The 15,664-nt window shown below is 42.0% G+C and overlaps 1 protein-coding gene across 5 annotated transcripts in view; it reads right to left on the bottom strand.

The window, feature by feature from the left end:
• The window catches only part of Nhsl1 (NHS-like 1), a 220,024-nt gene that overhangs the window by 31,112 nt on the left and 173,248 nt on the right, over window positions 1–15,664 (bottom strand). For all 5 annotated transcript variants that reach the window (XM_013516651.1, XM_005389272.2, XM_005389273.2 and 2 more), the window contains one exon: window positions 9,848–9,975. In XM_013516651.1, coding sequence (XP_013372105.1) covers window positions 9,848–9,975 — 128 coding nt within the window. The remainder of the gene's footprint in view (window positions 1–9,847; window positions 9,976–15,664) is intronic.

The raw sequence follows: 15,664 nt of genomic DNA, 5'->3' as shown, positions 1-15,664 counted from the left end.
CTTTACAGGTGAAAGGTATCTTCTGGAAATTCCTAATGCCTTTGCTGACAGCATTTTGTCATGCAGCATGCTTACTATTTAGACGATACTGCAAGAACAACTGGAAATAATTGGAACAATTTTTTTCTTGCTACACTGTTACCACTTTCAATACCAAAGATATGTGAGGCTATCAGTAGCAAAATACCTTTGTTCATACCATAAAACAGAGTGTAGAGTCCTACTTGGTGTTTTGGATTAGGATCATTGGAGTAATGACTCTAGAACAATTAACCAGAGTAAGTAACTGGAACAGATGTCTTTTAGGCTCTCTAATTTGTACGTTCTTAACTTTTGCCTATTAGCAACTCTTATTTTGGGAAAGAACTCCTATCCTAAGCACAAAAAGGAGTCTCACTATGTGTTGAATGAAAGTTAGATGCCTTTCTTTGTAAATGTCTCTGCTGACTTACAATCATTGGTAGCCTAAGTGTTTGGTAACATGTGTGCTTCTTCTGTTATACAGGCCTCTCCCTAGGCCCTACCCCTAAAGCCCACCTCCAGTAGAATCCCCCTCAAACACTTCTACACCTTCTGTTTAAAGTGATCCAACCATGTAGCAAATTTAAGACCCTGGATCACAGTTAAGGGTCTTGATCTTAACTTGGAGGTAGCATAAAGAACTGGCTTGGAGACCATTTTACACTGACTAGATTCCCACCCAAATGATTCCAGGGGCCAACTTGATCCCATGCAGGCTTAGGTCTGTTTCTAGAGCATAGGTTCTGTTTGTAAGGTTCTGCTCTGCTGCTGTGTACCCTCGGGGCCGCATGAAAGGGACCCCTGGCCTTCGCATTCATACCTGGAAAAGGCAGCACTCCTTCCTCTTCCCTTCCCAAGTGAAGAACTTTTAGATTCAGCCTCTCCAGCTCTCTCCCTCCTTCTCCCACCCTCTTAAAACAAAAAACACCCAAATCAAAATATGCTACTCACTTTTTTTTTTTTTTGAGACAGAGCCTTGCTACATAGTTCAGGGTGGCCTTGAACTCACAGCAATCCTCCTACCTCAGTCTCCAGAGTGCTGCAGTTACAGTTGTGAACCACCATGCCCGGTCCCACTCACCTTTTTATTGGTATTGTGTTAATTTTATAAACTAACTTGGGCAAAACTGATGGCTTTTTTTTAGAGTCTTCCAATCTCAGCACATAATGCACTTTTTCATTTACTCAACTCTTGTGTTCTTCTACAGCATTTTAAAGTTTGTTTTCGTGTGGATCTCATGTTTCCCTTATTAAGTTAATCCCTATTTTGGCTGCTATAGCAATTTCAAATAAGTCATATCTTCTACTTTGACTTTGTAGATATGAAAGTTATGCTTTCCTGTGTGTTAATTCTTATGCTTTACTACAGTGTTGTATTTTATTATTTATAATTGTTTTAAATTTTTATGTTCCTGAATTTGCCATGTATACAAACTTACAGTGTACAACAGGTGGTGATCTAACCCCAATCTTTCCTATTTTTACACTCGTGAGTCCACAGTTTCCTTAACCGTGCTGGCTAGTTCTTCCCACACAATTTTAGGTAGAAATGAAACTGTCTTCTCTTGTCTTTCATCCTAAGGAAAGCACAGGCCATTGAAAATTAGGTTGCATCTGGGGACCAGGCAGACCAACTTTAAATTATAGGAGTACCCACATGTTCTTCCACTCCTTTTTCTCTTTCAAAATCAAGACTGGCTATTAAATTGCACCAACTATCTTGTCAGTATCTGTGGCTTTAATTACCAGGTTTTTCTCCGCAGGTCTATTACTATGATTAATACATGACTATATTACATATTGAACATTCTTGCATTCCATGAAAATAAACCCAAGTTGATTTGTGAATATTTGTCTTTTAATAAGCTGCTGGACTATTTCTTAATGTTTGCTTATGATTTATAAAGCCACTATTCACGAATGAAACTGGTCAGGTAATTTTCTGCTTTGTGCAGTCTTTGTGGGACTTTGGCCTCAGGGTTGGACTAATTCACTAAAAAGAACCCTACCTCCCAGCTACCCAGTGCTCAGCGCCAGTTTCAAACACTGGATTTACCTCTTCTTTGAAATCTTTAGGACGCTGCCCCTCCCCTCCCTGCCTCAGGAAACCCTCGGGCTTTGCTGTGTTTTTTGTTTTTTCAAATCAGTGCAGCATCTGAATATATTTTTTCAGGGGTGCTTCGTCTGGTATAATAGTCTCTCTTTTCTACAGTCAGATTTGATACATTCTATAAGTCATAAAACAAGGCTCAAAATTCTGTTTTTCCTCCATCTGATAAAGGATGATGTTCACAGTGTTTATTCCTGATAACAAAATTCTCTGCTTTAAAAAATGTGTTAGTGCTTTCTTCTTAGCCATCAATACATCAAACTCCTTGGCTTAGCGTTGCCCCGCTGTGATTCTCCCTCGACCTCTCTCCACCACTGTTCCCAAGCCCACTGCTGCGAACTCAGATCCACAGAGCTTCATCTCTCTCCTGCTCTGACCTCTCATACCCATGCTTCCATCCTGCCTCCGACACCCACCCTGGAGGATGGACACCATAACCCCAGCATGGCAGGTGTCCGACACAGCTTCGGAAGGTGGCTCAAAATGTGGCAGAACCTGCACAGAATCTACAGAATCTGCTGAAGATGTGAGACAAAGAAACGTACCAAGAAGGTGCCCGGTACTGTTGACTTAAGCAACTGGGACAGTAGCGTTGTGGTTTACTGAGGTAAAGAAAAACTCGGATCACTAAATTTTTGTTTGTTTTTGGAAGAGGAATACAAAATCACATATCTGGATTTGGACAAGTTTGAGACACCCAGAAGAGATTTAAGTAGAGCTGGACATTAAGCAGATAACTGCATGAGTCAGGACAAGATATACAAACTTGGAAAACTTCACCGCATCCAATTTAAAACCATGGGATTCAGTGAAATCACCCAAAGCATGAATCTCTTACAGAGGAACAAAGGTGCAAGGTTTGAACCCCAGGGTTACCCCAGCCTTTAGATATCTGGAAGAGAGGGGCAGCCAACAAATGATTGAAAGCCACAGCTAGTTAAGAGGAGGAAACTCAGGAGTGTCCAGTAAAGAACACATCCTTAGAAGGAAAGATTAAGGAATGGTGTTAAAAGCTGCTGAAAGGTCCGGAAGCATCGGATTTGGCAACATAGAGGTGACGGGTAAACTTAACAGGAGGCGTTTCTGTAGTATGCTGGGGATTAAAGTTTGGAAGGCCTTCAAAAGAGATCATGGGAAAAGGCAATGGGGATGGCAGGTGTAGGCAGCTTTTCGGAAGCTTTACTGCAAAGAGCAACTGAAAAATGTGGTAGAAGCGAGAGGAGGAGGACAGGTCAAAGGAAGTTTCTTCACGGTGAAAGAAAACACGGGATGTTTGTATAATGATAATTATGATGCAATGGAGAAAATTCAGTTAGTCCAAAGAGGGAGGGGTAGACTGTAAGTATGAAGTCCTTCGGAGGCTGGCGTTATTCATTCCCCTGGAAAGACCTGGCGCGCCTACTATAGGCGGGGCCTTGATTTGGGGATCTGGGATGCAGCAGGGCAGAAAGTGTGAGGGCTGTGCGCACACCACAGGTAGGAAGAACAGGCGCAAGCAGTATGATTGGTTTGGATTTGAAAAGATGATTATAGGACAGTAAATATCAAGCGCTGTATTGAAAGTGAAGCAGAGAAAGCAGTGTCTGGAGATTTGAGAGAGGGAGCAGAATTTCTAGGGCTGGGAGTCAAACGATTTTTGTAACGGGGTTCTAGGGGGAATCCAGCTTGGAGAATGTGGATGGAGTTTCTTCGCCTTCTAACAACCTTAGCAAGTCCTGTAGGACACACTGTTGAAATAAACCGGAGCTCTCTCTTGCTTGGATTACTGCAGTACGCTATTGTCTCGTCTCTCTGCTCCAGTCCTCCACTCCCCACGGTCTAGTCTTCGTAAAGTAGGCACATAAATCACATTAAATAGCAAATCAGATCATGTTCCTTTCCTGCTCACTCTCCCCAGTGACCTTCTATCCCACTCAGAAACAATAAATCCCAAGTCCTTACCATGGCCAATTAGGACCCACACGACCTGGGCCCCCGTTACGTCTCCTGCGGTCGTTATGCCCTCCCTTATCCTCGCTCACGCCTGGTCTCCCCCGACCTCTGGCTGTCACTTCACGGGATCGACACATCAGTCTCCAGGTCTCTGCACCTGCTCGCTCTTCTGCCTAGAAAGGACTTCTCAGGACACTGACGGGTGGTGTTCTTACACTTCAGCCTGAGCTCTGCTCCAGTGATCCTCTCGGAGCATCCAAGGGACACACAGCCCGGATACTCTGGAGCCCTCAGGAACACTGCTTTGTTCATGCCCTCAACTCTTTATCAGCACCAGGTACTACATTTATTATATTGTTGGTTCACCACTGTGACCCCTTTAACGGCAGGGATTTTGTCTTGTTCCCTCAATGCGTTTTTGGGACCTAGAACAATCTTTGGCAATTTGGAGGTACCAAATAAATATTACCGAATGAATGACTGAATGAATGACCTGTTCAAAAAGATCTGAGAGAGCAGTCTTATTCCACTACCCACTTTCTTATGCCTTTAGTGAATGCCTTGCTCGGCCCGTGGTACATCCACAGAAATAGAGAGAGGCAGAAGTAAAACTGGAAATCAGTCTCCCAGCTCCTGGAAAGCCACTGTCACTGTCACTGTCACTGTCAGCACCCCTTCCTTGCCATTCACATCACCCCTCTTTGAGGATAGGTCCACAGGTATCTCTTGCTGGTTGCCACAACCCACATCGGAAGAATTCTCTTTCACATAGCAATAAATGCCAAACACCCTGGCAGCAGGTTATATGTGAAACTTCATTCTACTTGGTTCTCTCTATCCTGAACACGGTAAGTTCCTTAAGTACAAATACCTTATTAATCTTTGCATTTTGCAGTATCAGACACATAGACTTGACTGTGTTGCTGCTCCCCTCTGAGATTTCAGCAGAGCATGGCTCACTCCTTTCAGGTCAAGCACCTTTCTGCTGAGTAAGGCCTAATCACTTCACTTAGAGTTGCGGCCTCCACTCCATCTCATTTATCTCCCTGCAGCACTCATGCCACTGCCCAGCATAGCAAAGTCACTTCTACAAGCTCGGTGCCGCTCCATGAATCCAAGCTTCAGAGGGCAGGACTTCTGCTGTTTCATTGTTGGGTTCCCAACAGCTAAAGTGGTGCTGGCACACAGCGTGCTCAATCCACTCTTGTTTTACAAGTGAATTCTAGTTCTGTGCTCATAGGAACTCTTACAGAGCATGCTGAGGAGAGGCCAGGACAGGGTCCCACATAACCACCACTGATGGCTGCGAAGCTTGGAGGGACGAGTGCATCACGTGACCTAAGGACAGGGGTTGAGGGCCGGTTCTGACCCAGGGCAGATACGGACTTGGCAGTAATTCACAAAGGACTATTGAATGGATGAGCAACCAAGCAGCCAGTCATCTACTAAGTACAATGTGGAGACGCAAGACCAAGTCTCTCACTTGAACAAAGGTTAAAGTTAGACAGGTTAAAGTAAGGTGCTGGACAGCAGTGAAGTAGAGAGCCCTGTAGCAAGTGGCAGGGAAGCCTGGGGGCTTTCATGCTGAATCCCTGGGCCCAGTCAGTATCTTTGTGACTAAGAGCAGTCCTCAACCTCCTTAACTGTTATGGTGTGTGTCTAGATGTCTCCCCAAAGTTTCATGCAGTCATGGGGGCAGGCTTTTCAGAGGTGGCTGAATCTAGAGTTTCAGATTCATGGTCTAATTCTGGGGTTAAGTGTGTGAGTGCTATACCAGCCCTAGGGCAGGTAGCCTACATACAATATAAGGGACAAAAGAGTCAGGTCTCACACTCTGGTTGCTTTTGCTGTCTTCTGCAGCCATGAAAGGTTGCCCCCCTCTGCCAAATGCCACCACCCTGCCTTGTGCCACCCTGCCTTAGAGCCATCAGACTACGGACTAGAACCTGTACAAACTGTGTCCTAAATAAATCTTTCCTCCTTTAACTTTGAGTGTTGGGTATTTTGTCTCAACAACGAGAAAAGTAACTAAGACATCAACTCTATATAATTAAAAAGAAAATGCATATTTTCTGGCACAGACATTGGAATTAATCCAGTAATGATAAATAAACAAAAAGATGGATATTGTGTTATAAGAGAATCAAACTGGATGTGTAAGACTAGGAGGGCAAGTGGGTGTTCAGATGGAATATTTCAAGGAGTCAAGAAACTGCAGAAGTTAATATGGCACTGAGTTATGGAACCCAACAGGGAAGAGTGGTGGGCAAGGAAAGAAGGGAGGGAAGGAAGTCCACCACAATGGCATAATTTGTTAGTTGATATTTAATATATAATAATCCCTAATTAACATTATGCATCAGTAATCTAAGTTGATATTCATTTTATTCTGAAGCAAATTTCTCAGCAGCAACTGCCTTGAGATGACATTCAGACTTACTCATTTGAAGTTTTTTATTGTACTCCAATTTGGTTCTCTATATTTAAAAAAAGAACAAATAAAAGTTGTGCTTCCAGAACACTAACAGTGTCTGCCAAGGATTTCAATGCTTTCCACCAAGCACAAGTGTTTATATGGATTTTTAAAATGGAATCACGTAGAGCGGCAAAGGAAGCCAAGATCTGAAGGTGGCTGCGTGCCGCAGGGGAGCTCAGCTCTGGGAAAGGCTGGAGAGCCTGGGCTCAGCAGTGCCTGTGGGAAGCCAGATGACAGGGACCCCCACGCACAACAGGGAGGCTGCCCCGCCCCTCTGACTCCCCTTGACACAGGAAGCAACCTGTGGGCCCCAGGAAATCTGCTGCCGTCCCACCCACCCTCTGGTTCTTGACCTAGTGATACCAGGTGCTTATTATAGAGACAAGGCCACAGCACATCCTGTCACATAAAGGATGACACATATTATGCCTTCCCATCCGACTGTTATCTCCTGATTTACTGTGAATGAGACAGGAGGCTTGGTTTCTCATGGGTGATAAATTGTCCATACTTGAGAGGAGGGCTGCCTGGAGGAAGAGGTCCATGGCAATGCTGCACAGGAGTAGAAAGGAACCCAAAGAGGCCTCACTTCCCTCACAGTCAGCACTGTGGTGAGAATGTGGCTATGGGATCATTTGGCGACTACTATGGTTTATCCCTAGATGTCCCCCCAAAGCCTCATGCACTCATAGGCAGGGCTTTGGGAGAGGTGACTGAATTACAGGGGTGTGACCCACCTGAGGAGGTGGGTCACTGGGGGTATGGCATGGAAGGGTCTAGCTCCCTCCTCCTCCCTTGATCCCTCTCTGCTTCCTGCTCCCCTGCCAGGCTTCCCTGCCAGGAGCTGTCTCCTTCTGCCAGGCTTCTCGGCCATACCATCCTGCCTTCAAGCCAGTAGAGTATGGACTGAAACCTCTACAAACTGTGAGACAGAATAAACCTCTCCTCTTAATTTGCTGGTGTCAGGTACCATGTCTCAGTGACAAGAAAGTAACTAAGTCAGAGACTTTCCATTTTTCAGGGCAAGAACATAACAGAAAGAGACTTTCCATTTTTCAGGGCAAGAACATAACAGAAAGAGACTTTCCATTTTTCAGAAGTTCTGATGGTGTTACCATGACGATGCCAATTTGCCACCACGGGAATCTACACTTTTAGACACTCACAACATGTGCAACATGCTGTACCCAGACACCATTTCTGGCCCGCTGGGCCCCCACAAACAATCCTTCCACATCTGAGAGGCAGTGTGAAGCCAATAAGCAAAAATAGCTGGATAAACAAAAATCTCACTATACAATTAATCTTCTCACTTTCACTTTCATTACTCATGCCAACAAAAGAAAAGGAATTATTGAAATTATACAGCAGAACAATTCTGAGATGGCTCCTTGGCCTGTTATAGTAAGGACTATTTTCATATATTTTAGCAAAAGGACTAATATGTGAAAATATCTTTAAAGAGATAGGAAAAGCACTGAATGATAAAATCTGGATGGGAAGGAGGGAATCGGAAGTTGTTGGCCAAAGGGTACAAAGTTTCAGATAGTCAGAAGGAGTACTTGTTGAGATCTACTGCACAGCAATATGACTATAGTTGATAATAATGTATTGTATATTTCTTTTCTTTTCTTTTTTTCAGTCCCAGGAATGGAAATTAGGCCTTGCATGTACAAGGCAAGCACTCTACATCTGAGCTATACCCTATCCCATATTATATATTTCAAAATAATTAAAATAGTAAATTTCAAATGCCTTATGATAAAAAATGATAGGTAAGAGAGATGAATACATTAATTCACTTGACTTAATCATTTATATTATATATATGAGGCACTATACTACATAAATGTGCACAATTATGATTTGTTAATTAAGAATATTACTAATTCAAAAATATAAATCTAAAAGAACAACCTGAGTCCAATATTCATTTGAAGACCAAGAATGGTAACCATTTCCCATTTTTTGATCAACTATTATCTTACTTTGTTCTCTGAAGTTGTCTATTTAATGAAAAGAATGAATTTTGAAATAGTCTTTTCCAGCTAACAGAGTATTTATGTATTGACCTAATGCTACTGAAAGTTTTTAGACTAAAAATGATTTCTAAGCCAAATTCTACTTATCAAATCTTATATCAAGTAATTCCATTATCAGTCCACTTTACCTGATAAAATAAAACTATATAGATAAAAATCTGCATACATTTTTATTCTTTCACGTGCATTTAGCACTGAAAAAACTATACTTCTCTTAATAGTTTGTGCATATCATAAGGGGTGGTATGAGAAAAAGAACTCAAATGCAGTACAGCACACTAACTAGTCAGGGCAATAATATTAGGTAAAAGCACCACTTAGGATCGATCTACACTAGATACCCTGACCGCTTGTGAAACACTGGTCTCTAGAGGGTGTTAGGGTTGGAATGTGGTTTCCTCTCCTAGGGGCCCTGTGTTGGAGGCTTGAACCTCAGTGCGGCAATGCTGGAAGTGGAATCTTTAATAAGTGGGGGATGTTGGAAGGTAAGGCATGATGGGAGGTGGGGCACTGTGGGAAGTGAGGCATGTTAGGTGAGGCATGGTGGGTGGTGGGGCATAGTGGGAGGTGGGGCATGGTGGGAGGCGGGGCATGGTGGGAGGCGGGGCATGGTGATAGGTCAGTAGGGCCATGGACTGCTTGCCTTTGAAAGGAAGTAAGGTATTTCTTGTGGATCCTGGTTAATTCTCGGATAGCACTGTGCCTGGCCTCACATGGCCTCTCTCTTGCTTCCTGTTTTGAGATGAGACTGCTCACCCACACACTTGCTCTGTCACTACATCCACCTTGAAGTGACACAGGCCAGAGACCCCACCAGAGATATACCCTGGAACCATCTGCCTCACGCATCTCCTAATTACTGGTGAAAGCTAATTAGCAGAGCTCTTTGTAACACAACTGTGCTCTTGGTCATGTGAAATACAAAGCAACAGAGACCTTCATTTCTCCTAACCAAAAGAGAATATTCAAAATGCACAAATATACTGAATTTATACCAACCCAAGGAATTTCTTGGATCCAGGCATTACTTCTTTTATACTAGAACAATTTTATATTTACAGAGAAGCTGTAATGATAATATTAAGAGTCCCTCGTGCTCCCTTCACCTTCTTACTCCTTACACTAAAATCTTACATAATCGTGGTACTTTATGTCAAAATCAAGAAACCCCTGGTGATGGTATTCCACTAACTAAAATATGGAAGTCTGCTTTCACCAGTTTTCCAGACACATCCTTTCTTGTTCTGAGGTCCTGCCCAGCCTCACCTTTTGATCCGTGTCTGCATCCTCATGTTGACACTCGTCACAGAGCGGGCCGGGGTGGGCCGCGAAGGTGGGTCCCTGAGAGTAGTACTGAGAGCTCCGGTAGCCATCACGCCTCAGCTTATCACAGTCTGCAGCGGAGACAGGAAGCAGGAGGGGATTAGAAGCCCCATTGGTTTATGCTTTTTCTTTATCCTTTCCAGGAATATTTTCCTAAGATTACAAAATAATAATAACGAAGTAATGACAAAACAACTAGAGTATCAACATACCACATCAATACACTAATGGGTCATCTTCAGCCTCACAACCCCATGAGGTAGATATTATCAGTAACTGTCCTTCTAGGAAACTGAAGGCTAAGGTAATTAAATTATTTGCTTTGCGATGTTACACAAGTAAGAAGTAGACTCAAGACTTTTAACCCAGGGCTTTACTTACTGCACTGTAATTTATGACATGAAATAACTGATGATGTTATTCCACATTTCCACATTAAAAAAGAGAAAGCAGGGTTAGTTCCTGGCTATTCCACCAAAACAAAACAAAACAAACAAAAGCCCAAGCAATTCCCATGCTATACATATCTACCAGGATCATCAGGTGAAAGTGACACTGACAATAATCCTCTCATTTTATTTACTAATTCTCTTTCTTTCTCTCTCTCTGCACGTTTTGCTGGGGATGGAACCCAGGGCTTTGTGCATGCTAAGCAGGTGCTCTACCACCGAGCTACATCTGCAGCCCTCAATTTCATTCCAGTACCACAGCAGGTAAATACTTTGTGGAATTTCCAGTGAAGTCAGCTGCCTATCTGAGGAGTCCACCAGAAGCATGCGTGGTACCCAAATGGGAGGCAGGGGACCTGGAGCTCTGGGCCAAAGGGAAACCACTACACAGAGGATCTCATCAGTGCAACTAGTGCGTAGGAAAAGTTCTGATGGCTTTTAAAGCACCAGGAGCTTTTATATTACCCAGACACATGAACGGAGCATTCATGTGGTGAAAGCTCAAGGCTCCCTTAAATACCCAGCTTCCCAAAGGTGCACAAAATGTGTTTGGTTTTAGAAAAGTTTTCTCTTTACACAGCTTCACAAAGCTCTGCACCTAAAGGCATAGAACTAAATTAGGGCATCTTCAGAGCTCCTGTCCTACACAGGGCCTTTGACTCTTCCTCAAACAGGAGACAAGCAGTCCTTTCCATGGAGACAGAAAAATACAGATTAGTTTTTCCAAACCAGGGAATAAAGTCTTTATTCTCTTTTGCTCTCTCACAGTGGGAGTGGACAGAGAGAGTTTCTAATTCAGTATTGCAGGTCAGATTTTTCAATCCCACGAAAATAGTCAAGAGGATCCATGAAAATGTCAAGCTAACTGAAAAATGTACATGTAATCATAGGATAGCTAAACAGCTCTACTTCAGTTACTTATGGGTTAAATAATTAGTGGTCTGGGCTGGTACCTACTTGTAATTTGACTATAATGGAATTAAAAATTTTTTTTGCTGAAACTTCCAGAATACAACATATTTTTAAATGTGAATTTATTCACACTAACCTAACCTTTATAAATGAGATATTTTTACATTTCCTCCACTTATTGGATTTTCTAACACAAATACAATCAGAATCTAGACTTTTACTCTATCAAAATAATATCACAAAAAGCATGATTAGAAGCTTTCAAGTGGCGTTCCCTACAGAGTTTTGGGATTCTATAAACATCTGACTTGAGTTCCTTCACCTACTGTAAAGCTAGGATAAAAAATAACAATCGAGTTCAATAGTTTTAAGTACCGAACTTTAACACCAGTTAACTCCTAACTTTCAGTTAGGAGACTTCTATGTCCTGAGTAAATGACAATGCATTGTTTTTCTATCACAAAGTTCATGTCACAAAAAATATTTAAGTAGCAGTATAATAAAATTGTGCAACATGTGAAATATAATACTGGGTCTAAAATTAAGCTAGTTAGTACAAATTTATAGCAGATGACCAATTTTTTTACTCTAACCAAATTTCTGAAATCTGGTAAACTCATTAAATTCCACTGTCACTTAGTCTAACTCAAGGGTAAATCTAGGAAAATTTCCTCCTCAAGTTGAAACATCTCAGTTTCTAAAACCAAGGCTTTGTTCATTAAAAACTGAGTTTATTGTCCTTCAAATGAGACATGAGAAAGAGCAAGCCATCGTGAATAAACAAAGACTCTTCAAACACTACCCGCAGAGCAACTTCGAGGCAGAGCATAATCTAAAGCCAGGATTCGCCAGAACTACAGGACAGAAAGAAGATCCCAATGTAATAAAGATCTACATTTAACACATACTCTTCTTACAGTAGAAATTTATTTAGAGTAAAAGAGTGTTATTGTTCTTGCAGTACTGCTTGGATAAAGGTATCACTATCTGTTGAGGTTTCAGATTTCCAAACCACCAAATTTCCCTCCCTTCTTTTCACGAAAAGAAAATAAATTTCCACAGCACAAAGACAATGGCAGCCATTTTTTGACAGATCTGTTTAAAATATAGAGGAAAAGAGTAAAGTCATAAAACTGGATGGTCATTCAACCATCCCACGCACTTAGTTGGAATGACTAAGAGTTTACTAAAAAAAGCATTTAAGAAAGCTATTTTCAAAATAATTCTCTCTGTGGGAAATGCTTATCGAATGTCTTCTTTCTGTGTTATTATTCTTAAATTTACTTCATCAGTCACAATCAGCTAGATTATGCGGCAGTTACAAATAATCCAAGATCTCTTAGAGTTTCTTTTCCCCACAGGGAGAAAAACAAGCTGGCAAGTGCTCTGCTCACCGTGTCAACTAGCATTGAGACGAGTGGAAGTTCTACCTAATGGGTGCTTGGGACCCCACTCAGCCATGCAGTGAGACACGGTGCTGCTTACTTTGACTCTTGCGACTTCCGCCAAGGAGCTACAAGGGTGACATCCACTCCAATTTCACACAGCTATACCTAATTCCAGCAGGGGCAGGAATGTACTCCTATCTCTTGTACAGAATGGAAAGTAAGAATATTCCAGAACAGCTCTGATGATGCTTCCAAACAGAGGACTACATGCAATCTATTTCCCAGATTCTTGTCACCTCGTCACTCCAGGCTTAGTGCCATCTTTCCAGTCCTTCAGTGAGAGCCTTTTGAGGAAGAATTTGTAGCAACAGTGAAAAGCCAGCCCTCCATTTTGGTAAAAGGTGGCAGTTATCAAGAGGGGCTCTACGCTGGGAACCCGTCACTGCTGTTTAGCACTGCTCACTACGCTTGAGACGTAGGGGAGCATTCAGTCTCTTGGATACTCGGTGTCTACTCTGGGAAATGGAGTTACTACCCTTTCTGGGAAGCTGTAGTGGGGTTCATTCCCCCAAAGACTTTTAAGCACTCTGCTTTGCTCTGGCACTGTTCAGCCCTGGGGTGCTGACACTTTGCTCTGGGTCCTCTACAAGGTAGGTGCTCAAAATCCACCAACTGCTGTCAGAATTCACCACATAAATCCTAACTATTTTGAACTCTTGCATTTTCAAAGCCAAGAACTAATTCCATAGCAAGATCTGCTTGGCTGTACAATGCCTTACTAAGACTGTAGCTTTACCAAGTTTGGCCACATACTCATCAAAATGTCATAGGCTATGAGCATTTCTTTTCCTAAGGAAACAAGATACTTCTGAGATCCTCTCCTTGTCAATGGCCTGGACCTTTCTAAAGCTTCTACATCCAATACTGAGCTAAGCAATTCAAATTGATCTAACATTGGAATTTATAAAGTTATTTCATGCATAACTAATTTGATATAACATAAAGCTTCCTGCAGAAGAGGGATGTTACACTACAAGGGTAACACCGGGTGCTTGGTGAAGGTATTGTTGTATCATAACTACTAGAAGCAAGGAGAAAGCCAGGCATGGTGGCGCACACCTGTAATCCCAGCACTCCAGAGGCAGGAAGATTGCTATGAGTTCAAGGTCAGCCTGGGCTACATAGTGAGTTCAAATCAAGCTCGAACTACATAGCAGTCACCCCGTTGTATAGCACAAGATGTGGAAGACATTCGTGAAGCACTAGGGGTAGGGTTTGCTTCTGGGCAGGAACCTCTGCATATCCTGGAAAGATACTTCAATAAGAATAGGCATAGGAGGCTGGACATGGTGGCGCACGCTTGTAACTGCAGCATTCTGAAGACGAAAGCGGGAAGATTGCAAGTTTGGGCCCAAGGTAGGCAATGTGAGACCCATGATCCAGCTACCCTCTTCTAGGCAACTTCCCAAAAGAGTTACACACATCACATACAGGGATGCATGCATACCCATGGTTACAGTAGCACAATTCATAACAGCTAGATCATGGAAACAGCATATATGTCCATCGACAGATGAACGGATAAAGAAAAATGGTATTTATACACAGTGAGGTACTGCTCTGCCACAAAGGATAAATTTGAGGCATTCACAGGCAACTGGATGCAACTTGAGAATATAATGGTACGTGAAGTAAGTCAGAGACACACAAGCTTAAATAATGCATGGCTTCTCTTGTATCAGAAAATGAGAGACAGAAAGAGAGAGAAAGAGAATATGAATGAGTGAATAGAAAAATAGGAAGTAAGAAGAAGTTCAAATAATTCCCCAAATTACCTATTCCATTGTTTCCAAAATATATTATCATATATGTTAATTTGTTTCACTTATACTATTAGTTTCTCTTAGTTCACTAAAAAGAAAGTTTCGTCCTATTATTTTTTTGTTTCTTCTTGGTAAGAGAGTTTTTTCTGTGTATCATTGTACTCTGAGTAACATTTTGGCCATTCTTTTAAGATTGGGATGATGGAAAGGAGAAAAAGAAGGAAGGAAGGAGGGAATAGATAGATAGATAGATGGGATAGTTGTACTGTTGATGTCTATTTGTTTATTGAAAGGAACAGTTAACGCTTAAACTTTTTTGACCAATTTTGCATGCTTATATCTGGTAATCTGAGCAACTGATTTGAAGACAACAATATGCAATATAACAACCGCTGGTGAATTCCTACCATCTTGTTTAGTGAAGCTCTGTATCATTTCTCATGGTTTTTTATTATTTTTTATTTTCTTTAATAGTTTGATCCATCTTGCATTCTTGCATCTGCTAATCTGAGCACCTTCGTTGAAGGTAATGATACGCAATACAACAACCGCTGTTCATTCCTATCATTTGGTTTTAAAACCCTGTGTTGTTTTGTTTTTGTCTATGTTGTTGTTATTTTGTTACTTTTTAAATTCTCTTTAAAATAAAAAAAAAATTGCAAAACACAACATAGGCACGTGGGCTGCAGTGGGCTGCCTGTTATCACTGACAGCTCGAAGAGGTTCGCCATCAGTGAACTACTGTCATTTTCTAACTACTTTGGTATGAAATTCTGTTTTATTTTTTCATAGAAGTTAGAAGAGTGCTCTTTTACTTTCTTAATAACTAACTGTATTACATTAAAAATTTTAAAAACCATTCACAAGCTAAAAAAAAAAAAAAAAATTGAAAAGGCCTGGGGATGTAGCTCAGTGTGAAGGCTCTGGCTTTGATCTCTGGTATTACCAAAGAACAAGGGAGGGGAGAAAGTTATGGGGTAGATCTGGCGCATCCCCTCAAAGCCTCTTGTGTCCTGAGGTGAGGCTCTGGAATGTGACTGGATTATGGGGGGGAAGAGTTGAGTTGCTGTTAGAGGCAGGGTCTGGTGGGAAGAGGCCATCTCTGGGATGTTACCCGGAAGGGGTGACCCGGAAGGGGTGCCTCTCCCTCCCTAGCTCCTCCCTTCCCTCTGCTTCCTGGGCACCATG

This window comes from Chinchilla lanigera, unplaced genomic scaffold, assembly GCF_000276665.1.
Source record: "Chinchilla lanigera isolate Chin_1 unplaced genomic scaffold, ChiLan1.0 scaffold00035, whole genome shotgun sequence".
Lineage (NCBI taxonomy): Eukaryota > Metazoa > Chordata > Mammalia > Rodentia > Chinchillidae > Chinchilla > Chinchilla lanigera.
Note: the sequence above shows the minus strand (reverse complement) of the source record. Positions and strands in the feature narration are given on the sequence as shown.